The sequence below is a fragment of the Euphorbia lathyris genome, chromosome 3, assembly GCF_963576675.1.
Source record: "Euphorbia lathyris chromosome 3, ddEupLath1.1, whole genome shotgun sequence".
Classification (NCBI taxonomy): Eukaryota; Viridiplantae; Streptophyta; class Magnoliopsida; order Malpighiales; family Euphorbiaceae; genus Euphorbia; species Euphorbia lathyris.
Genome location: NC_088912.1, coordinates 110,357,689 through 110,383,744, shown reverse-complemented (window position 1 = coordinate 110,383,744; position 26,056 = coordinate 110,357,689). Strand labels below are relative to the sequence as shown.

The 26,056-nt window shown below is 37.1% G+C and overlaps 1 protein-coding gene across 2 annotated transcripts; it reads right to left on the bottom strand.

Annotated features, from left to right (window-relative positions):
• Positions 1–18,468: 18,468 nt before the first annotated feature.
• LOC136224482 (F-box/kelch-repeat protein At3g23880-like) lies at positions 18,469–25,441 on the bottom strand. 2 transcript variants are annotated; one of them, XM_066012829.1, is made up of 6 exons: positions 25,240–25,441; positions 24,553–24,711; positions 22,355–22,668; positions 19,919–20,066; positions 18,801–19,244; positions 18,469–18,671 (listed from the first exon to the last, which is right to left on the bottom strand). In XM_066012829.1, the coding sequence occupies exons 2-4, from the start codon at positions 24,701–24,703 to the stop codon at positions 20,007–20,009; spliced, it is 525 nt and encodes a 174-aa protein (XP_065868901.1). In that variant the 5' UTR covers positions 24,704–24,711; positions 25,240–25,441; the 3' UTR covers positions 18,469–18,671; positions 18,801–19,244; positions 19,919–20,006. The 2 variants fall into 2 exon arrangements, with proteins under 2 accessions (XP_065868901.1, XP_065868900.1); XM_066012828.1 differs by lacking the exons at positions 19,919–20,066; positions 22,355–22,668; positions 24,553–24,711; positions 25,240–25,441 and having other exon boundaries at positions 18,801–19,773.
• Between the last annotated feature and the right edge of the window lie 615 nt (positions 25,442–26,056).

Genomic DNA, 26,056 nt, shown 5'->3' with positions numbered 1-26,056 from the left:
TATATATATTTGAATATATATGTTTCAGAAATTGATAGTTTTCTGTTTTGATTGTCGAATGAAAATTTGTTTAAAAGTTTGTTTTACCAATTTGTAAATCAAAATGTTAAATGAATGGAAATCAAAATAATTGGGACGTGCATAATTGACGTTTTGTATAGTTATATTAATCTAAGGATTAATATAAAGATACAAAACTATTAGAAGTAAAATTGGATGAAAGTTAATTTAATAAGTTAATGTGATTAACCTAAATATTACATAAAATAGTTATGTAATCAACCAATTAAATTTATTTAATTGAGTCTATGCATGTTTGGAGTTATGGACATATTTGGACCCTCTTTTAGTCTTTTGGTATTTTTGAAATAGGGCCTGCGAGTCCTGCCTTTCTACTATCTATTGTAATTTCTCCTCTCATCTAATTCCCTTCAATTCAATTGAAGTTTTCTTTAGTAGTATAGAAATTAATATGTAATTTCAAAGCGCCATGGAGAAGACGGAGGACCTAAAGAGAAATATGTAATAGTTAGTATTTCCTTAGGTTTTCCCTTTTATTCCGTCTCTGGCTCGACGGAATAATTTAGATGATATGTCCATAACGCCAATGTATGTGAATGTATGTGTCTGATGTATGCTAAAGAAAATCAAGACTAAGTTAGATTATGAGACCTAAAATAAAATCCATCATTAAAAAGTTAAGTAAATAAACAAGTTATTAAAATCGGTTGCCCCTGCCTAATATTATAATTCAGCCGGCAGTACTGGGGGCCTTTGGGTTGTTGAGCAAACTCAAGCTCGGGGTCTTTCGGTAACACTTGAATTATCGAAAATTACTTTTCATGAATATGGGGTGATAACTTGCCGGATTTGATTTGATGATCCTCGTCGTAGTTACCTGCAAAACAAAACCGAAGACAGGATCTCCGGGAAAACTCTCCGACGATCAAGTCAGTTTTATGTGGAATTCTAGTAGATTGATAATCGTATTGAGGAAAAATGTGAACTTACCCCTCTTTTGGCTTTCTTATCTCTTTTATAAGCCTTTCTAGGTAACCGCCGAGGGCGGTTACTCTTTCTGTGCCACGTCCTCTACGTGGCCACAAACGTGGTCTCGTTTGTTTGAGTGGGTGGTTTAGTGCCTTATTAGGATTTCGGGGCGGTTAGCCTCCTCCTTTATTAGGAGCCCATTTGATCTTGAACCGTGGGCTTAGGTTTAGGTTGGGCCCGTGTTTATGATTCGGCCCGGTTGGCTTCGCGGATCATCACATGCCTCCCCCCTAGTTTGACAAGAGCCCTTTAGGGTCTTTTCATATGTTTTAGGCAACTCTTCATCTTTGTCTGGGTATTCAAAATTCGAAAGTGGTCTTTTCGTTTTTTGTCATTTCCTCTCCGGCATCAACCCTTTTGCGTTCGTTTTTCTCTGCATTCTTTCTCACATGTAAGTTTCCCTTTCAGTAACTTGTAACTCGTTCAACTATTTTCTTTCTGTTCGTTCCTCTTACCGATATGTCGAACCCTGAGCTTGATTTCACCCCCTTCGACGAAAATTACAATCGCGAGGTGTCTCATCCCGTCGAGTTTCTCCATCTGGCGAATACGACTGATGAGGGCGTAGGTTTCGACCCTAGGAAGTTGATTCCACCACCTATCCCAACTTTCCGCTTATTACCGAAGAAGGATAGGTCGGGAAGCTTAGTTTGACGCGAGACGATTGACCACTTGCGGGAGCAGTATCCCTGGCTTCAAGGCCTGGAAACAAGCATTCCGGGGGAAAATAGAGGTCCCGGCGACTTCCCAAAGGGGTATTTTACCATTTTTGTCGCCCAAATTATCTGCGGTTTCACGTATCCACTGGCGGATGAGATTGCTTCTATCCTTGGTGGTTATGGAATCGCACCTGGACAACTGCACCCCAATGGATGGGCCGACTTGACCATGGATAAATTTTTGGCAGATTGTCTAGAGGTCCCCTTCTCGCTCAAGATCTTCTCCAAGCTTCACCACTTCAAAAGTTTGGGGGAGTATTTTACCTTCATCCGACAGAGCGGATATTACGGCTTTGACGAGAAGTCGAACAAAATCCGCGAGTGGGATAAGTCTTATTTCTTCATCAAGTTTAATGAAGAGAATCCACATTTTCTTCGCCGCTGGGGTCGACCTAATGTAAAGAGTTTGAACTTTGGTTATCCGAGCAAGGAAGAATCCGCCGTTATAAAATTCTTGAAGAACACTCCCCCTTTCATATGGACGTATGATCAGGCATTCCATATGTTAAGGAGCCGAGTGGCGATTGCTTATCGCGAGGGAGATCATGTTGTCTATATCCCTTATCGCGTTTTCGTACAAGGTATTGTTAGTTTATTTCCCTTTTGATGAATTCTTTTAACCCTTTGCAGGGGTGACCCTTTATCCCAACTCGCTGCAGATCGAGAGGCGAAAGCTTTGGCGAGGAGGAAGAGACGGCTGGCGGAAGCGACCTCTTCCGCAGGGGCGAATCCATCTGTGGGGGCGTCTCCTTCTGTCGAGGCGACTTGTACTGCCATTGTTTCCGTGCCACCGGACCCCATTTCTGAGGACCTTACATTAAATCGAAAACGGAAGAACAATGCGGATGTAGAGTCTTCCCGCCCTAAGAAGAAAAACACTTCAGTGATCTTGCCTGTTGGAGGTACGCCCGTATCCTCCCCATCAAAGGAAAAGTACTGCACTCCCATCCACGAGGTATTATAGTTTTGCCTTCTTTATTTTCCCGTTTCTCGGTTTCTTTACTTTTCGCCTCATCGTATTCTCCTGACCCTTTTCCTTACGCATTCGCAGCCGATCCCCGATATGAGCGGATGGTGGACTAGAACCTTTGGTAAGGCTGTGAGCTTTTCTTGTAAGGACATTGTTTCTTCTATAGGCAATGTCCTTGGACGACTCTCATCTGCCTCTCGCATCCGCGAAAAGGTGCCGCTTCCAACTGCCATGGAGGGAATTGAGAAGCGTGCCATAGAGGTATACTGTTTTTCACTCATGTTCTATCTTTCAAATATACGCCTCTTTTTGCTCTTTCATTCATGTATCGCCTAATGTGCAGATTATCAATTTCGCTGAGGGTGCCCTCTGTAGGGATGCTGAAAGGGCGAGAGAGCTGGAACATCTTGGTACCGAATTGGCGACTCAGAAGTCGCTTTTTGATGACGCTCAAAACCAAGTGAAGACTCTCGAGGGTGCCTGTCAAAAGGCCGTCGGCGAGAGGGAGGAAGCTCTTAAATTACTTCAGGCAAAATCCAATGAGCTTCAGAAGGTAATTGATGACCTGAATTCGTCCAAGGAAGCCTTGGAGATGCAAAAGAAGAAGACGGAGGAGACCATATCTGAAGATAGCTCCCGTATCTACTGGTATGGAGAGCGAATCCATGCAGCTTATGAACATGGGAATCCAGAGCTAGTACTCAACCGCCCCAAAGTTTCCATCCCTGAAAAGGATTTAGCTGAAAAATGGGACAAGTTGGAGGCGGAGGATGCTGACATGGATGAGGTATTTCTCCTTGACTGGCAGAGTCCCAATGACTCTCCAACCAGCCGCGAGATCCCAAATCAGAACGTAGAAGAAGGGGCACCATAAGATGTTTCTCACGTTGAACAAGAGGTACCTCGCTCTGATGCGGTTACTGATCTGATTGTTGGGGATTCGCTTGAAGCAGATCACCCCACTAGAGAAGATGAAGGAGCCGCTGAAGGCGAAGGGCACCCCACTGGAGAAGATGAAGGAGCCGCTGAAGGCGAAGGGGGCAATAGAGGCGAAGGAGAAAGAACTGTAGTATAATTTTATTTATATCTGAACTGTTGTATGTAACAAACTGCCAGTATATATATCAATCGAGCGACTTTGCTTTCTTCACCTGCCGCTTTTCATATATGTGCAATTGCTGTTTTATTCTTTGTTGCCTTAATGCCGGTTATTTTCGTATGCGACCCTTGCCTTTTGCCGACTTCATACTTGTAATTTTTCGTAGTTAGTTTTGTTTTTATTAGGGTGGCCAGACCCTTTTTGCAATTTTTGAGTACTCGTTTATTCGCTTAATTTTATGCCTTATAATTTTTCTTTCAAATAATCATAAGATTAACCATAAGGTTTTGCGAATGATGCGTAATCATGAATCCGCCTTTCCTTTGTAGGCAACACATTTATGTGTTTAAGATTAACCATAGGGTTTTGCGAATGATGCATAATGCATCCGCCTTTCTGTTGTAGACAACACATTTATGTGTTTAAGTTTATCAGTTTCAAAAGGACCTGCATTCAATTGTAACATATTGAATAATTGTAACCGTTATAATGTCTTTATTTTGCTATTGAAGAAAAAAGACTTTTCATTACATGGATACCTAAACTGTGTGGGATCCAAGCCTCATTAAAACCTTTTATCAGAAAACCCAGTGGGAAAAAACTCATAAAAGGAAAAAGAGTACTCGTCATTTCCCTGAACTACTTGGCCTGTTTATATAAGCGTAGATTCTCTAGATTCCAGGTGCGCGGGAGCTTTTTGCCGCTCATTTCTTCTATTTCAAAAGTTGATGGTCCCAACTTCTTGGATACCCTGTAAGGTCCGATCCAGTTGACGCCTAATTTGCCTTTGCCTTCTCTGGACTGTATTTTATCTGCTTTTTTCAAGACCAAGTCGCTTCTAATTGATTATCACCTTTCGCACCCTTCTGTCATGATACTTCTTGATTCTGTTGCGATATACTGCCATTCGCATGTAAGCTTTTCTCTTCGTTCTTCAACAGAATCCAATGCATCTCTAATGTTGATAGGATTTTGGGTGTCGCAGTAATAAATTACCCGATCCGTAGGCGAATTGATTTCAACAGGTAGGACTGCTTCGGCTCCATAAACCAGCGAGAAAGGTGTTTCGCCTGTTGCTGCCTTTACAGAAGTTCTGTATGCCCATAACATATGAGGTATCTCATCCGCCCAACCTGTTTTCTTATCACCTAGTCGCTTCTTGATTCCCTGAATCATGGCCCTGTTGGTAACCTCTGTCATACCATTCGATTGGGGATGATTTACGGAGGAAAAATGATTCTTGATCCCCATGCTTTCGCAATATGCTTTGAATTTGACACAGTTGAACTGGGTACCGTTGTCGGTTATAAGCGTTTGTGGGATTCCAAACCGCATGATAATGTTCTCTCGTAAGAACTCGATCATTCGCTCAGGTGTTTGAGTGGTTACTGCCTCTGCTTCTACCCATTTGCTGAAGTGGTCAACTGCGGCTACCAAGTACTTCCTCTTCCTTGTTGTTTTTGGGAATGGCCCCACTATATCAATCCCCCATGTTGCGAATGGCCACACCGTCATTATAGTTACTTGTTCGGCTCCTGGGACATGCTTTTCATTAGCATGGATTTGACAGCTGTGACATTCCGCTACCATTTTCTGGGAATCTTCCACCACCTTCGGCCAATAATATCCCATCAACTTGACTTTTCTTGCCAACGCCGCGGATGCTTCATGCGCGCCACAAATTCCTTCATGAAGATCTCTCAGCACGTAATCTCCTTCATTGCGGCTAATACATTTTAACCATGGACATGTATATGACTTCCTGTATAAAGTCCCATCCCGAATTGAGTATCTCGCTGACTGCCCGATTAGCTTTCTAGCTAAACTTTTATCAATCGGGAAATCTCTGTGTTCCAGATATTGGCGGATGGGCATCCGCCAATCTTCATCATCTTCTAGCTCTTCGATGACCATAATCTGATCGGCTTCGAATGCTGGTGACGACCTTATTTCCAAATTACATGCTTTTTGACTCCATGGGTCTCTACTCGCCGCTGCTTTTGCCAACTCATCAGCCTTTGTGTTTTGGCCTCTTGGAACATGCACCATCTCCCAGACGATTCCTTTATGTGTTAACTCCTGCGTCAATCTACCGACAACCTGATGGTATTTGACCAGATCTTCCTGTTTCACCAGATAATTTTTTGTGATCTGATTTATCATGAGTTTAGAGTCGCTGTAGATTACCACTCTTTCTGGCATAAGTTCATTAAGCAACTTCAATCCGCATATCATTGCTTCATATTCCGCGGCATTGTTGGTAGTTTTGAATGTAAACTTTGCCGCATAGTACAGGCGAATAACATCCGGACCCTTGATGACGACTCCCAGTCCAGCTCCATCTGTGGATAATGCCCCATCTGTGAACATACTCCATTCTTCTTTTTGTGCTTTTGGACATTCGTCTTCATCCCACGTGAACTCATTCACAAAATCGGCAAGTACTTGACTTTTCAGAGCTGGTCTTCCTTCGTAACGAATATCGAACTCTCCCAAGCGAATTGACCATTCCATCAATCGCCCGGATGCGTCAGGTTTCTGCAGTACCTTTCGTATTGGAATTCCAGTTCTCACAATGATAGTATGCGACTGGAAGTATGGCTTCAACCTAGCCGCCGTGGTTATCACCGCGAGGGCCATTTTATCTAACCTCGAATATCGAAGTTCTGCATCCTTTAAGACTTTACTCACGTAGTACACCAGATATTGTTGCCCTTCTTCTTCCCGCACCATTACAGTGCATATCGTCGTGCTGGTGACGGATACATAAAGAAATAAATCTTCTCCATCCTCTGGCCTGCTCATTAAGGGCGGATAACATAGTAATCGCTTTATCCCCTCGAATGCTTCTTGACAATCTGGTGTCCATTCAAAGGACTTAGATTTTTTGATGGCATTGTAGAAAGGTAGACATCTCCTAGCTGAGCATGATATGAATCGCCCTAATGCCACCAACCGCCCATTGAGTCTCTGTACTTCTCTTATGCTCCTTGGCGTCTTCATCTCCATCACTGCTTTAACCTTCTCAGGATTCGCCTCAACTCCTTTGCCACTAACAATGAAACCCAGGAACTTCCCTGCTCACGCTCCAAACGTGCATTTCTCCGGGTTCAATTTGAGGCCATATTTGATCAGCACTTCCAGGATTTCTTTAATATCCTACGGATGGTCTTGCATCTTCTTGCTTTTAATGATCATGTCGTCTATATAGATCGAGAAGTTCTCGCCTGATTTGTCTAAAAATATCTTGTTCATCATCCGTTGATATGTTGCTCCCGCATTTTTCAGTCCAAAGGGCATCACCTTGAAGCAATAAGCTGCCTGATGAGTTATGAATGACGTCTTGATCTCTTCCACCTTCTCCATTGGTATCTGGTGGTAACTGGATTTCACATCGGTGAATGATAAAGCTTCAAATCCCGCAGTCCCATCTACCAATATGTCAATGTTAGGTAGCGGATACATATCCTTCGGACAAGCTTTATTTAGATCTTTGAAGTCTACGCACATTCTGTACGTTCCATTCGGCTTTTTGACTAGCACCACATTGGCTAGCCATTCCGGATAAGTGACCTCTCGAATTGCATCTGATTTTAGCAAATCCGCCACCGCTTTTTCAATCGCCTTCTGCCGCTCTGGAGCATGTCCTCTCTTTTTCTATCGCACTGGGGTTGCACTTTTGTCCACATTCAAACGATGTGTTGCTATTTCTGGACTTATCCCTTTCAGCACTTCATCTCGAGCGGCGAATGCCGAATCGCATTGGATCAACACCTCGGTAATGGCTTTCTTCGTTTCCTCTGGAAGTCCTGCCGCTATCCTTACTTTCTTGTCATTTAAAATGGCGAATAGTTCTGTTTCTCCTAACGCTTCAGCCGGCAACTTCTCATCAACTTTATCTTCTTCATCTAGCTTTATTTCAAGTGACAATGTATAAGCTTGTTGAGATATAAGTTGATCACCCTCAACAATGACTCGCCCTTGGTGTGTTGGCAAATGCAATGTCAAATGCTTCATTGAAATGAGCAACTCCGTTTCCGACAGGAACGGACGCCCCAGAATTATATTATAGGCCAATGGGAGATCAACGATTGCGAATTCTAGATCACCTCTCCATTTTAGATTCTTATCGCCCATTTCTGTCTCCAACACCACCTGTCCACTTGTTTGAGATGATTGACCTCCAAAACCAGTTACATCCATGAACGTATGTTCTACTCGCTCGTCGTTAATTCCCAACTGGTTGAATGCAGTTCGAGTAATAACATTGCAAGAACTGCCTGTATCAATAAGGACCCGCTTGACGTCCCATCCTTCAATGGCCACCGTAATCACCAACGCATCCACATGCGGCTCCGTGATTCGCGCAAATGAATAATTGAGGGCATCCCCCCTACTCGTGTTGCTTTTTCGCTGTTCACGGCGAGCCCTTTTTGTTGGAGGCTCATAGATCCCGCCTGCTATTACGTTAATCACTCCTTTTTTCTGCTTCTTTTCTGGTCTTGCTTCTATCTCACGTGGGAGTGTTGCTTTTTCATCAATCGTTTCTTTTCTAATGAATTGACTCAGTTTTCCTCTCTCAATCAGCTTTTCAATCTCCCTCTTCAATTCGTAGCAATCATTCGTGTCATGGCCGTTCAATCTGTGGAACCTGCAGTATTTGTTAGGATATCGCCCCAAACTGGTTCGACCTTTCGCCTCAGGAAACTGCACATCCTTCTTCAGGGTTTTTTTTTCAATCCAAAGTAACACCTCATGGCGAGTCGCGTTCAATGGTGTTTGATATCCCCCCCCCCCTTGAAAGGAGCGATCGCCTTTCCGAACAAAATTACCCTTAGATTGGGTTTGATTTTGATGGCGCCGATTGTCCGAAGTGGATCTAGCCGCATCTCGTTCTCGCCGGGTTTGAGCTCTATGTTCCCTGTTAACATCATCCACTTCCATGAATTCCTTTGCTATCTTCATGAGTTCGGCCACTGTGCGTGGCTTGTTGCGGATGATTTCCTCCCGCATGCTCCAATCTGTGGTTCCATCCGCCATTATGTTGCGAATGCTCGCGATATCTGGGTTCTGCAACCACACTATAATATCATTGAATGCTACAACAAATTCCCTTAGGGAATTATAATTTCTCTGTTTGATCTCTTTCAGCTGCCTATCCGTCACATCTGCCGCTTTACAGCCCACGAACTTTGCACAGAAATCACGACTGTACTGAGTCCAGTTGTGAATAGATTCAGTAGGTAGAGACCGAAACCAATCGGATGCTGCTCCGCCCAAAGTGGTCGAGAACAATCGACAAATTATGCTTTCGCTTGCTCCTGCAACATCCATTAACTCTCTATAGTTCCTGACATGCGCCTCAAGGTCAGAATTTGGATCCCCATAGTATTTAGGTATCGCCGGTGCTTTTATTCTGTGATCTGGAATAAATTTCCGCAACGATGGGGCAAAAGGCGAATCACTCTGCACCACTGCTCTCGCCCTAGGGGAGTACCCCATTCGCTCCATCATGCTTCGCAGTTGATCTTCCAATTCCGTATTGGGTTCCCGCCGATTCCTTGCATTCCTGACATCGGTTGGGATGTTTGCCAGGTCGGATGGACCGTCATATTAGGATCTTGGTGCGAGTAGTTGTCTGGATGGCTATGTGGTGTCATGCGACTACTCTGACCCATCCGATTCGTCTCTCGAGATGACTGCGGAAGCGTAGATACGGTAGGAATAGTCGATGGGTGTATTGAAGTGACAACGGGTTCTTGTGGGGCAGCCGCTACAGCGGTATTGTGATCTGCAATTGCAGTTAATAAACTAATCATTCGATCTCCAGCCGCTTGGCTCATATTCGTAGCCAAGACCTGTCCTGCCATTTGCACAAACTCACTATTCGACATCTCCATCTCAGTTTGCACTTGGACCTCCAATAATGGACTCAACTGTCCTAAAGGATTCGTCGAGCTGGGTATCACAGGCTGTGTACTCGCATGCTGCGAACTTACAGTCCGTGGACCTCTTGAGTTCATACTAGTTGATCTGGTTGTAACTCCGGTTGTTCGTGATGGCTCTGACATGTTCTTGGTGTACCTTTAACCAGATGTTGGTAAAAAAGGTCCACCTTCACCGCACCAATGATAACTTGCCGGATTTGATTTGATGATCCTCGTCGTAGTTACCTGCAAAACAAAACCGGAGACAGGATCTCCGGGAAAACTCTCCAACGATCAAGTCAGTTTTATGTGGAATTCTAGTAGATTGATAATCGTATTGAGGAAAAATGTGAACTTACCCCTCTTTTGGCTTTCTTATCTCTTTTATAAGCCTTTCTAGGTAACCGACGAGGGCGGTTACTCTTTCTGTGCCACGTCCTCTACGTGGCCACAAACGTGGTCTCGTTTGTTTGAGTGGGTGGTTTAGTGCCTTATTAGGATTTCGGGGCGGTTAGCCTCCTCCTTTATTAAGAGCCCATTTGATCTTGAACCGTGGGCTTAGGTTTAGGTTGGGCCCGTGTTTATGATTCGGCCCGGTTGGCTTCACGGATCATCATGGGGTAATACTTAAATTAAATTATGATAATTGGATGAGCAAACTCATGTTGTCATAAACTAATGGACAATATGGTTGGGATTAATGTGAATAGCATATTAGTTACTAATGTGGTTAGTAACCTAATAACCTAGGAATCACATTAAAGATGTGATTGATTACATGAATCTACCTAACGAATGAGACTAGCTTGTTGAGCAAACTCAAGGCGAAATCTCAGGAGTTAGGATCCTAGCTCACTAAAGGATTTGTGAAATTCTTCGAATTAATATGGAGGGCTATTAATTTGGCAAAATAGTGGGAGCAATCTAAAATAAACTAAAAGGCCTATAATTTTAGATTGATATACTTTAAGCAAATGAATGACATACATTTACTCTTTCTCACTCTCAGGTTTAATTAAACACACTCTTAAAATCATGACTAAAACCAATCTGCAAAACATTCTTACCGATAACAAATTGAATGGTTCAAACTTCACCGACTGGTTTCGTAACCTTAAAATCGTTTTGAAGTTCGATAAAATAGGGTATGTACTTGATACATCGATACCCCCTCTCCCTCCTGATGATGCTCCCATTGAGGAAATTGATGCTTACCAGAAGCACAAGGCTGATGATGATCATGCCGGATGCATCATACTTGCATCGATGACACCGGAATTACAAAGGCAACATGAGGAAATGGATTCCTATTCCATCATCATGCACCTAAAGGAATTGTTTGGGAAACAGACCAGGTGCGAACGCTACGAGATATCCAAGTTGCTATATCGTTGCAGGATGCAAGAGGGCACATCTGTCATGACACATTGTGTCAAGATGATTGGCTACATTACCAAACTTTCTAGTATTGGATTTGCGATGGATAACGAATTAAGCATAGACTTAATTCTTCAATCCCTCCTAGAGAGTTATTCACAGTTCATTATGAACTATCAGATGAATGACTTGCAAACCTCTCTTGAAGAGCTTGCAAATATGCTCAAGTCAGTTGAGCCCAATATGAAGAAAGACAAAGCCATACCGGCTCTTGTCATAGAGGGATCAAAGAAGAGGAAAGGGAATTCTCCCAATCCTAAACATCCCAAGAAAGGTAAGAAAGCCGTGCCCAACAAAACTAAGGGAAAGGAAGTGAAGAAGCCCAAAGGAGAGTGACACTTCTGTGGTAAAGACGGGCATTGGAAGAGGAACTGCAAGGAGTACCTAGCCTCCCTCAAGAAGGGAAATGGCGGTGCTTCAACATCTGGTATGTTTTATATTGAAATAAATACAGTTTCACAGTCTGAATCTTGGGTACTTGATACCGGATGTGGATCTCATATTTGTAAAAATATGCAGGAGCTAAAACAGACTAAGGAACTAAAGAAAGGAAGCATAAACTTGCGAGTGGGAAATGGAGCAAGAGTTGCCGCCCTCGCAATTGGAGATTATGTTTTGAACTTGGCCTCTGGGCTTGTAATAGAATTAAGGAACTGTTTGTATGTTCCACAAATGTCTCGCAACATTATTTCTATTAGCCGTCTTGTTGACGACGATTTTCATATTTCAATAAAAGACAAACATTGCGATTTTTATAAAGATTCGATCTTTTATTTTTTAGGAATATCACAAAATGGGATTTATGTGTTAGATGACAAGATTTCTGTTTTCGCAATTGATACCAAAAGACATAAGCTAGATAATTCAACTTACTTGTGGCATTGTCGTTTAGGCCATATAAAGAAGAGACGCATACTAAAGCTACATTCAGATGGGCTTATAGATCCAATCGATCCCGAATCATTGGAAACATGCGAATCATGTTTAAAAGGTAAAATGACAAAGACACCCTTTAGCAATAAAGGTGAGCGTGTATCAGACACTCTAGGACTCATTCATTCAGATGTATACGGTCCTATGTCAGTCCAAGCAAGAGGAGGATTCAGATTCTTCATAAGCTTCATAGATGACCATACCCGATATGGTTACATCTACTTGATGAAGCACAAATCAGAACCTTTTGAGAAATTCAAATGCTTCAAGAATGAAGTAGAAAATCAATTAGGAAAGAAAATAAAGACGCTTTGATCTGATCAAGGCGGCGAATATCTTTCAGATGATTTTCTGAATTATCTAACTGAATGTGGAATATGCTCACAATGGACACCTCCCTATACACCACAACACAATGGTGTATCCGAGAGGAGAAACCGTACCCTACTAGATATGGTACGATCCATGATGAGCATGGCCTTACTTCCAAAGATGTTCTGGGGCTATGCCTTAGAAACTGCCCTGTTCATCCTAAACCGAGTACCAACTAAATCCGCTAGTTCCACACCATATGAATTGTTCGTTGGTAGGAAACCCGTGTTTTCATTTATGAGAGTATGGGGTTGTTCAACATTTGTCAAACGCATTGCGTCCGACAAACTAGATTCGAAATCTGATAAATGTTTCTTTATTGGAAACCCTAAGGAAACTAAGGGATATTACTTCTACCATCAAACTTAGTAGTGGTTAAAGTACCCATTAGTGTCCCAGCAAGAGACTTATCAGCAGACTCAGACTGGGAACATTCTTCCACAAATTTCATAAATTCCCTAGCACTTTCGGTTTTATTTATTGTGGACTTGATGTTGTTTGCTACTGTCATTCGCATAAACAGTAAGTTTAGTCTGTTAGATTTTTTCCATGCTTTATAGGCGGATCTCTATTCGGCACTACTAGTAGCGGTAAGTGCATTAGGTGCATCAATTAAGAGTGCCAAATCAAGATCTAAAACACCAAGGTAAAAACTGGATTTGTTCACACCATTCAGAGAAATTAAGCCCATTGAATTTAATTACAGACGTTGCTTGCGAATGAAGAGAGACATGAACAGATGCTGCAAATATATAACTCATCCATTAATGTCTTGAGTAAAATTTAGTTTCAGTAATAAAGATTCATAATTTTATAGCATCATCAAATGTACATTGAAATTCTCCTTTGGGTAAAACAACAATATACAACAATGAAACAAAACATAATTGATGCTTAATTCAATTACACGTAATTTGTAATTAATATACTGCAATTAGATATATTTGTTATCTTTGGATATACTAAACATGTCTAATCAAGCATATCAATTAACACCTAATGTTCATAAAATTATAAAATAACTAATCAACCTTTGGGCGATCCTAAAATATTTTATAACAATGAACGTCAATATACTCATGATAATCATAATAACATCTCATTTATAAGCATCACGTACACATGAGTAATTGAAATTATTTTAACATGATATCTATGAAACCTTTCTAATTTAGCCACTTTGGCGACTAACAAATTATACATAATATAGATATCAAATGAAAATAATATTATACAATTTGTATAAGCCATTAATATTTAGTTACTTTGGTGACTAAATTCATTACTGATACTTAGAGGTATAATAAAAACAATTTATACAATATTTGGCCCTAACAGTACAAAAGGATTTGGCCAGTAAACATTCATAATTCAAAAACCAAAAATAGTGAACAAGAAATGATGAGGTATCGTCATCAAATATCTATCAATCAATTAACTAGAATGACATTAACCTTTTCCCTTCACAGATAATATATATGGCCTTTCAATTTAAACAAAACAGATTTATAGCCAGAACTTTAAGAAATTATTTTACTCATAAATTGCCCTTGATTCATACTTAAATAATTTTGAATATATATATCTGTTAATGGAACACTTAAAAAAAACTTTAAAGAAATTCAATTCACAAATTACAGAAAACTGTACCATAAACATATTGAATCATAATAGCATGTTTGTAATTTTTTTTATATAATCTAAAATAACATTGATGCAGAAATAATGGTAACTTATAAACATAATAAAACATTACAAACTCTTGCCTACAAATAACGTAAATAGAATTCATATATTCAATCACTATTAAAGTAGCGGATAAAACATGTAAAACATAATCGAAAAATCATCCATTCAAAACCAGGCTCTGATATCACATGTTAGAAATCTTAGATTTCATAATAATATTAGACAATTATAATTGCCCAGATGTTTGAATAAGATGACTTTCACAAACACTTAATAACAGTCAGAAGAGCGTACCTTGATCCATGACGATTACAATCGAGTTCTTTTGGAATCACGAGAATTGTGTTTTTCTCACTACCCTTTAGACTTTACAGATTTTCTAGATGGAGAGAAAATGACTTTTAGATAAGTTAAGAGAGGACCAATTCTGATTTATGTTCTATAAATATACCTTTCATCAAGGTATCTCTTCCTCCATAAGGTACCTTTTTTCATTAATGAACCAATAGGATTCAACGTACCCTTTGGTTAATCAAACATGATGATTGATCGTACCCTTACGAACTGACCAATAGGATTTATTGTTTTATTTTATCAAAGCATATAAGTATATAATATATTAGGACCATATTCTAACTTGATGTAAATTATGGAAAATCCAACATGATATCTTAATATTTTTGTTTTATAATCTAAATAATAACTTTTATCAATCACCTCCCTAACTCTCATATATAAACAAATTGGTTATACCCGAGCCAAAGATTTTACCATTTTTAAGGGAATTGAAGATACATGTCTTCTCTATTTCTATTTAAAAAGTTTGTGTGAACATGTCTCTTTGCAAAATTGTAACCCTGAATAAAAACTTATTAGGAGCGAAACTCAAGTCAATAGAGCAATACAATTGTTAGAAAGAGATAAAAATAGGCAATAAAATTGTTAGAAAGAGATAAAAATTGTGACATGCCCCTTCACAATGAAACTTATTAGAACCGTGATTAGAAACAGAACTGGAATCACAATTTGGACAAAACTCTTCTACAACTATTATGCTCTTTGTGCAACTTCAACTTCGCGCCTTGGTCAATAGAGCAATAAGATTGGTAGAAAGAGATAAAAATAGGCAATATTCAAATTCATTTCACACCTAATTCTTCATTTTCTCAAAAACTTTTTTATCATAATCAAAATTACCTTGACCTCATGTTAAGCACCTTCACATTATGTTCTGATAAAGCATGTTTGAGTGGAACAAAGCTTGGAATATAAGCAATTGCCTCAACTTTAAATTGGCAGAACTTCAAAGATCTCAATCGATTTTGTTTTGGTTCAATGTAAACTAAAGTATCTTCACGAGAGTTAAATATTAGCAATTCCCCATCATTTAAGTACTTAATGGATTATAATGAGCCATAATGTTGAATTGGGTCAGAATATATGTGATTAAGGGAAAAAACTTTAGACCCCGCCTTTTTGGTACCATTATCTTTCATTGTCCAAACATGAATAGCACCAGAGTCAAGAACTTTACATATACAGAGTTCTCCCCCTAATACTCCCACATTAATTGTCATATTGATATCGTTGATTCAATGTGGGTAATGAAACTGACCCAAAATGTTCCTTCTCAATGTCAAAAGTAAATAAAGATTATGGCCCCAAATAAGAACGCCAATAAAGAAAACCATTCAAATAAACAGGAGATGACATTGGCATTGACCGGTGAAAAAGCCAATGTTTTTCCATGTATTTGTGCCCAGAATATGTACTTCAGCCATATTGCCACGAGGAGTGCCTCTCTTGGACATTCTTATAATCATATATTGGTTAGTACTAGGACTAAAACCAAAACCATAACATGAAACAACCGAGCTAAAGTTAATTTTCTTATCATCTCGAAGGTTAATATAAACTCACATGTAACAGGATTGCAAACAAAAGGAAGTTCTTTATAAGATACACCAGACAAGCAAAGCAAGCTGTTGCATGTAACTATATCAAATAAGTCTGGGACTTCAAATCTGGCTTCAATTCTAACCTCGACATTATTTGGCCGCATAAGATGAACTGTTTTTGACCCGTATATTCGAATTAGAGGATAAATCTCACCTTGATTAAAATGGATCTTTGAAAATTCAGGGTCGGAAACTATATCATTCCAAGTTTTGCAAACAGATTTTAATACAAAAATTCTCACAATAGACAGCCGAAGTAGGATATTTACCAGGATATCCCTTGGGAGATCACAAAATGAAGAACCCGAATATGAGTCTCTTCCTCCCTTATTTTTCTATCTCTCTTTGCATTAGAGTTAGTAGCCAAAGAAATCGTTCCTCTTTTCATGACTATTGTGAAGCTATTACTGAGAGAAAGCAAATGTCATAAGCACTAATCAGTACACTGAATTTGAAATGCTAAAGAAAACCCTAACTCTTTGGCCTATATCGGAAATGAACCCTCACAAAGCAAAGACTTAATTATATCAAACAGTAAATCAAAATTGTGGGAAAAAACAGTGCAAAAAGAAGAAATTTTACCAGAAAATGGATGGATCGGAAGTTGCGAGTATCTCCCAACTCTGCACTCAATGGTAGAGTGAATGATTTTTTTTTTTAAATAAGGAAGGAGATTGGGTATTCATTTGCATTTAAGTCTTTTCTATTGTTAAAATTACATTTTTCTACTCCTAAATTTTTATTATTTTATTTTATCCATTTTAACTAAATATACACATAATATTTTCTAAAATTAAGTAAATATTGTGAATCTCATATGGGTTTGAGATAATTTTGGTTACAATATGGTTGGGTTTAGGATAGATTCCTAATGGTATGCGATACTTTTTTAAGAATTATAGACAAATTTTATTTTTAATTAAATATACTATAACCGAAAATAAAATTATCTAAGTGTTGATAACAAAATTATCAACAAAAAAGTGATGGTTCAGTTAGCTTGGCTCATTAACAGCATGTGAGCTCGAGCACCACCAGCCGGTATTCCTTCGACTGTTGGGAGCGGGAGGTTATCGCTGCTCTGTGAAGCCAGCAGGGGAGTAGCAGAAGGGTGTACAAGGAGCTCTCCCGCACAGGGCCCAAATTTAAGAGGGCCCAATTTTTTTTATTATAGAAATCTAAATATATTATTCTTATTAATTATTATATAAAAAATTAAGTGGATGTTAACTTATCCAGAAAATTCAGGCTTTAAGTTACATCACATTGTTGCCCCCATTTGGGTCACAAGCTTGAGCTACCAAACTCGGCGATGTAAGTTGTCATGCTTGAAATTAATAAGCTATATAAAGTTGTTGTTGTTTGACAATGTGGGATTTGATTTTGTTGAAAATTTGAGCTTATCACCTTCAACACAAATGCATACAAACCATAATTAATTATGAAACTCTTACATATAAATTACGTTACAGCATGATGTGTCAAATATGACATATAGAGATTTAAATGATAATTTATATCCAATACCTCAGGCCAATTGGATCAATATAGGGGCCGAGCTAAAACAGAATTTCTAAGAGGATTGAATGAGACAGAGACTTAAAACATTGAAGTTAGAAGCTTAAGGAAGAAATTTATATGAGATTGCAATTTGAAATTTCTGTAGTTTTAAGTACTGATGTAGATTCATTTGAATTCTTTACCATCTTGGTTCTTTCAAAACGTTTGCAGTGAAGCGTTAGATATGATCAGTTGTTTGTGAGTTCTTGTAGTTGAATATAAACCCCTTATTTGAATTCCTATGTTTTCATACTCCATTACTAGAAAAATCATTACAAGTTGTTTATGCAACAACTCTGGTAAATTGAGAATTCTAGGATGGTGTCCGTCTAACTAGACAAGCCAATCCGAATTGTGCAAATCCAAAGTTCCTACCGGAGTCCCTTCTTGGTGTACAAATCTACCGGAGTTCTCGTAGGAGAGGAAATGCAGAAAATCTATCCAAGTCAGTTGGGACCTGAGCCTGTTCCATTAACTGTTCTTTATCAAATAACAATTCTATATCGAAATGCCAAGCAACTTGAAACTTTTCGAAATACAAAAGGATGAAAATTAAATCAAACTAAATTAATCATAAAAATATGTTTTATGATTAAGTATCTAATATTGTCCAATAAGCGTTAATTAAATAAAGTATATATATAATTGAAAATCAGAATGAAGTCATGCTCCTCATTTCCCTCATATATAAGAATCGAATCAAAATCAAAACTAGAACTGAAATCATAAGAACCAAAAGCATAATCACGATTAAACCTTTCTTCAACAATATCATTTTCGTTAGCCGCTCAACTAATGAACAGTTGCGAGTGACACTATAAAGATAACATTCAGAAGAACTAAAATCACTATGAGGATGAAACATTTGTTCAGCTATATCAATAATAAAAGTCGGGATAAAACCGTTGTTCAATAATATCAACATCGGTCTCGCTATGCAGCTTCAACTTCGCACACCTAGTCAAGAAAGTAATTGAATGGTTAAAAAAAGATAAAAATATGCAGCATCCAAATTCATATAGCATATAATTCTTTATTTTTCACAAAAAAAAATGTTCTTGTCATAATCAGCAAAGTCAAAATTACCTCGACTTGACTTTATGCACCTTCGCATTCTGTCCTGATAGAATATGTTTGAGTGAAACAAAGTTTGGAATATAAGCAATTGCTTCAACTTTGGACATGCTATGGACATTCAAATATTTAAATTGATGTTTTATTGGATCCATGTATACTAAAGCTTCTGTAGAAGAGAAAAACATCAGCAGTGCCCCATCATCCAAGTACTTAATTGGTTGAAAACAGCCGTAATGTGGTACTAGATTACAATATATGTAATCGAAGGAGTAAACTTTAGACCACCCCTTATCGGTACTATTATCTTTCATTGTCCAAACATGAATAGCACCATACTCAAGAACTGCAGTTATGCAGAGTTCTCCTCCTAATACCCCAACACTGTCTTGTGCATAAGGATCGTTAATTGCTGGTGATGGCACCGACCCAAAACCTTGCTCCCCAACATCAAAACTAAATATAGATAATGATTGTAAATTAGAAGACCAATAAATAAACCCGTTCAAATAAGTTGTGAATGACTTGGGAATTGACTGGTTGAAAATGTCTATCTCTTTCCATGTTTTTGTACCAAGAATATGGACTTCAGCCTTATTGGAAACATGGGTGTCATGATGAAACATTCTGATCACTGTATATTGGTTAGTGGTGGGACTAAAACCGAACCCATAACATATACTAGACGAGCTCAATTCAATCTTATCTGTTGGAAGGTTAATAAACTCACCCATAATTGGATTGCAAACAATTGGGCATAGCCATTTATCACATTTATTCAACAAGCAAAGTAACCCATTGCATGAATTAGTGGCTCCATATTGACTATATTTCTCTGGGATTTCAAATTTGGTGTCAATTTTAACCTCAAGATTACAAACACATCCACGCTTAAAAAAGTAATGATCACACATCCCAAGCTTGAGCTCAAAATCATCCTTATCTGGCTGCACAAGATAAACCATTTTCGACCCTTGTCTACACAATGAGGTTTGAATCAGAGGATAAACCTCACCTTGATCAAAAGGGACCTTTGCAAATTCGGGGTCTGAAACTATATCATACCATGTTTTGCAAACAGATTTGAATATAAAAATCGTCTTAATGGACAATCTAAGTATGATAGTTACCACAATATCCTTGGGAAGATAAGAAAATGAAGGTTGAGTGACTAGGTTAAGGCTAACTTCCCCTATCATTGTTCTATCTCTCTTTGCATTAGAGTTTGTAGTCAGAGAAATCCTTCCACTTTGCATGATTGTTTGTGAAGATATGATACTGAGACAAATTAAATACAACTATCAGCATAATGAATTTAAAACCTTAATTGTTATACATGTTTCGGAAATAAATGATTCAAGTTCAACAAATTACTTGAAACCTAAAATCTTAGTATAAACCAAGATTCATCGTATCCAGCAGTAAATGAATAGCTAATTGAAAATTGGAAGAAAAAACAGCGCAAAGAGAGAAGAAGTTTTACCGGAAATTGATGGCCGGGAGACTCAATTGGAACCTAAAAATTCATAAAGCTTGAGTTCAGCGCTGCTGATTCTAATCGAATTGTTTATAGTCCATCTCCGTTGGTAGGGCAGATATGGTAAAAGCATATAAACAGAATAGCTAAGCAACGAAGGGGTTGTTTGGGTAATTTGTCTTTTTTGTGATGTCTTCTTTTTTTTCCTTTTTCTTTTTAATCAAATGTGATATGATTTCTACTAGTATATTTTTGGTTCAATAAAGGCAAAAAAACATGATTAGGTTCCACATCTTTCATTTTTTTGGTTTATCAAGCTATTAAACTTTTATTTAGATACATTAAGCTCCCAATTTTTTATTTTGGGTCTCATTATGCCCTTGATAACTAAAAAGCGTAATTTTTAATATAAAATTCAGTTAACAGACTATTATTCATTGCAGCTACATTCAGAATTTGTATATTTTTACTGTTTGAAAACAGTTTTGGATGTGTAATGTGGCTATAATTCAAACTGTAAAAAATAATTTTTTAACTAATTTTAAATACATATGAAGTTAATAATGTTTTTTTAGCATAATTATATATTAACAGCTTACTAATTTGATCATCAAGGGCTTAATGAGACCAAAAATAAAAGATCAGTGACATAATGTATCTAAATAAAAGATAAAGAGCTTAATAAACTAACAAATGAAAGATCAGGGACCTAATCATACTTTTTGTCTTTAATAAATCTCTTGCCCTTTTTTAATTTTAGTTTTATAGAAAGTCCTAATTATTTACATATAATATAAGGCCGGATCAGACTCTGATCATGTTTTATGAAAAATTTGAATCCCAAGGAATTTTCTAGCAATGCTTAGACTTTTAGCTTTCTTTTTTTTAAATAAAATTATAAGCCATTAAGATTGCATATAGAGCCTGTCCTTTGAATTTGGCTTGAAAAATTCATTTGCCGTTTGGAATATTAAAAACTGGGATAAAAATTATGGATTTAGCCTTCACTTATGAAGTGGTACAAATTTAACTTTAATGTTTTCAAACAAGAACAATATTGGCTCTACGTAATAACAATTTAGAAAGAACAGGTTTGTCTAGTATTTAATTTTAACTTCAGACCTTGCTAATATCAATTATTATTATTTATTTTTTAAAATATCAATTATTTCTAAGATATATATTTACTATATTATTAACGAAATTACAAAAATTCAATTAAAATGCTAAAAACTAAATCCGCTAAATATAAGTTTATTACAAATTTTTCTCAAACGGTCTAATATTTTCTATGTTATTAATATATAGTGGAAATAAAATGTTCCTCAACTCTTTTTTTTTTAATGCAAAGATGATACTTTATTAAGAAAGATTGGAACGGTTACACAGAAAGGGAGGAGGATTGGAAAACCACACCCTACGCAGCTGTTACCTAATGCATGTTTAGCTAATAAATGAGTCGACACATTGGCTGATCGTTTGATGAAGGAGACTGAACATGCCAAAATATGTTATTTACTAGCCAGATGCATCGCATGAAACATAAAGGGCGGTTCGGTGCACTACGCGTCCCCGCTAAGCGATGGTCTAGTGAGGGATCCCATCACAAGGGTCTACTGGGGGGCAAGCCTTCCCCTGCCAATTTTTTTGGCAAGAGGCCGCTCCAAAGACTTGAACCCGTGACCTCTCGGTCACACAACAACAACAACATTTACCGTTGCGCTGAGGCTCATCCTTTGAATCGACCATTCTAGACAAAATACGTATTTCTTTTCTTTTGTATGATAGTTGTACAAAAATTGGGAGAAGAAAAATCCATGCACCAAATATCATGAGCTGAATTTGGAAGGTCAGAGGCTAATGCTATGAACCCTATATGTGGCCTATTATAATCGAATTATAGCACAGACATAATTCTACAATCTATGAGGATTCAGAAAGACATTTCTTTCTTAGTGCATTTAAACTACCTACATGCAGAAAGCAAATTCCGAAATACAACAAAAGGAGATGCTGTAAAACAATGAAATTCACTATTAGGTCCGATTGGAAGACAATTTCATGTCAATAATGAAAGCAAAACACTTACCGGTTCCTCAAGGAAACGAAACATTGGCGTAATCATCCCTCCATCCAGTGAAATTACTCCATCACTTATAAGTGGAAGAGAAAGTAGCATCTCCTCCCTACTTTTGTAAACTTGCAGGCGAGAAAAGAGGCTGTAAATATAAGTCTCTCTGAGGCCATAGACATCGGATACATACAAGAAATTCATGTAATCCACATGGATCATGTTAACAGCGAAACCAATAAATCCAGGTGGGCACTCGCCATTAGGCAATTTTGGCTGTAGAAGAAAGCCTCCTTTGAGGGTCATCATCCACAAATTCACCACAGTCAGGTCTACAAGGGAAAAAAAGTTTGTAATTCAAGAGCTAAATTCCAAACAGAAAGAGATACATCACTACAAGAAAATGTGTTTTTTGTGGGGAAATATTTCCCCACAGAATATCAAAAATTCGCCACTAAAACCTTTTTGTGGCGAAATAAATTCACCACATGGTCGCCACTGTTAGAATAAGTTTGGCGAAAAATTAATTCATCACAATAGATACACATTTGTGGAGAAATGATAATTCTCCACAATAGACTAGACATATTTTGTGGGGAAAATTTCCCCACTAGTCTTTATACTTTTTGTGGGGGGTAGAGTTTTCACCACAAATAAGAACATTTTTTGTGAGGAAAATTTTCTCACAAATTCTCATTTTTTTTGTGAGGAAATATTTATATCCCAACAAATAATATGTAGTAACTTTTGAGAAAAAATAAAATCCCTTAAAAAATTAAATATCCCCACTATTATATATTTCTTTTGATTATTTACTTTATTTAAATATTTATTACTAAATATATATACAGTAAAACCTCTATATAGAAATACACTTGGGACCAGACTATTTGTATAACAATTGAGAGGTTATTCCTATATAGAGGTTGGTATAACAAAGACTCTCAGCACTTGGGACCAAACTTTTGTATAACAATTGGGAGGTTATTCTAATATAGAGTATTCCTATATAGAGGTTCTACTATATATTAAGAATAAGAATAAATTTAAATAAATTGTCAAAATAAAATTAACATAGAAGAATAAAACTAATAATTATATATAATTAACAATAAAAATTTAAAATTACATTAGTTATAAAATTTGAATTCATGCGTACAAAATGGACCAAAAAATAATGTCAACCAAGTGAAAAATGTAGTAGTTACAAAAATTGAATACACCTTTACAAAATGTCATATCTAAATATAAGTCAATTACAATTCTTTCTATGTCCGCAAAAATGAACAAAAGTCAGAAACTCATGTTAATACCCAACAGAAAAATGTTGTTCAAGTTGCTGATCAATAAGAAGAGGAGTATCTTTTTGTGGCTTCATGTTTTGTTGCTGGAAATTCAAGTAATAATTGGATATTCAGATAGGAGATTGCTTAGCTTACTTAACATAGGGGCAGTCATCACACTTCCATGTTTTGTTGAGCAAAGCATCATTGTAAATCCTGAGTTGGTCCTTGGTCCAGAGATGAAACATGAGTTGTATTGTATACATATTTTTTATTATTGTATATATAAAGGTCTAAATTTATTAACTCCAATAATCCAATATATAGCATATGCTCCATCCCTATCCTTTCTAATTCATTCACCCATTGCAATAACTTTATTTGGTTCAATTCAATTCAATCTTTTCAACTTTTTTTTAGTATTGTATACATTTCTTTTATTATTGTATATATATATATATATATGTGTGTCCCCACCATGATTATTTAACAAAATTTAACTAACTATATCTCAATATTGTTATTTATGGTTTCTTTTTTACTTATAGGTTCATTAGTCTCTTAATAATGCTGATATTGATGTCCTAATCACCTTTTGATGCTCTAAGTTCTCATCCTTAAGGAAGGAAGAAAAAAGGAAAAAAAAGTTAACGTGTGATTTGTCTATTCTTTTTCTATCCTATCAGACTATTGTTCTTGTGTTTATTTGGTCCTAAGTTCGGTTTTTTATTTTCCTTTTTAATCTATTTTAAACTATACTGCTTGATCTAATTGTAATCAGGTATAATTTCCATTATTAGCAATGTATCATAAAAGGAACGAGCCATAATAAAAATGAAATTGTATACCAACTAAAATAAATCTTTTTTAGATATAAAGGACTCTGTCAAACGCCCATTAGATTAGTATAAAATTTAGAATCAATTTACTTACAATCTCTTATTATCCTCATCGTGAGGGATGCTTTTCGCCGGCAACATTCTGCAGTCGGTGCTAGAATATCCATTTTGTTATTCGGAGTGCTTAAAAAATCCGCTGATGCACTCACATGTTGAAAGAAATTTTCTTGTTGTTTCTTCGCCATTGTTTCTCCTGCACAAAATTACCAAAATTAGAATCATTGGGTTTTCCTCTTTCTTTCCGTTCTCAATCAAATTTTGCTACTATTTTATGTACAGTGATGAATTTAGCAACATGAATCTGAAAGCTTCTTTGTATTCTATTGAGGGCTATTGGAGCACAACTTATGCTCATTCAGCGTTCTAAATGACATGAAAGATGAAGTCTCTCTATTTAGATGGATATAACTACTCCCTCGTTGATTTAACTAAACTTCCTAAAGTTCAAATACAGGCATCTCCAAGGAGCAAATAATGGACCTTATATATATAGGGAAACCATTTGAATTTAGTCATATAACAGAAGGGTTTTGGAAATTGGTTTGTATCTCAAAATCCTCAGGAACAAAACCTCAAAAGAAAAAATATTTGCAAGATGTACTTAGCATGGAAATGTATTTATTTTTAATTTTTTCTAATCAATGAACTCAACTTGGCATAAAAAGAAAAGAGAAAAAAAAAGGAGTATCAATTTTGCTAAATTCAATTTACATAGGCTCACCTTCTAAGCTTATTGAATGCTTCAGAGCAATATTCAGACTATTATAATTGAATTAAATAAGCAATGAAAACTTCAAAAACAATAAAACTGCAGTAGATCTCTCATAGAGTATAAGCACGAACACGGATGGAAGAGGGAAACTACACTAAAACTGGGAATAATTGATTTCTTCCCTGAGAGATCCACCCAAACCAAGATGAAAGTGAAAATTAAATTGTCAATCGGAGAAAGAGCATAAGAGAAAGAATGCTAAGAGGCTGAGAAAGATGAGATGGGAAGAAGTGAGATTATAAGCCGAAACCCTAGAGATGAAAATGACACAAATGCCACTATGAAGTCACATGGTTTTGTCTAGTTTTCTTTTTTATTTTGTTTTTTGGGTTAAGGTGCAAAAATACCCCTCTGGAGCAATTTTACCCCTAACGTTTAAAATGGTGCAATTTTACCCCTAACGTTTGTAGCCAAGAGCAATTTTACCCTTAACGTTGATAAATTGGGTCAAATTCAGAAATAATTCATCAAACTGTCTTCTCGGTCATGAAGCTTATCATCTACACTTCACATGTGCGTCATTTTATCAGTAACAAATTATAAACATATGTTGGGATATGAAAAAAATAATAAAAAAACATATTGTCTTTTGAACGAATTGGACAAAAAAATTTAAAAAATTCACTGAATTTATAAATATTAATCTCCAATTCTATTATTAAATTACAAAAGACATGAAATCATTTTTTTAGAATGAATTGATACGCAATTGGTGCAAAATAATAAACAAAAATATCTGTGTTTTATAATAGTGTCTGAAATTGAT

Excerpts from the sequence above, each read along its gene's own strand:
- LOC136224482 (XM_066012828.1), bottom strand. The coding sequence starts at position 19,753 with ATGGTTTATCTTGTGCAGCCAGATAAGGATGATTTTGAGCTCAAGCTT. Across the intron at positions 18,672-18,800 it reads GTGCATAAAGTCAAGTCGAG|GTGTGCGAAGTTGAAGCTGC; the intron begins GTAATTTTGACT and ends TTTCTTGACTAG.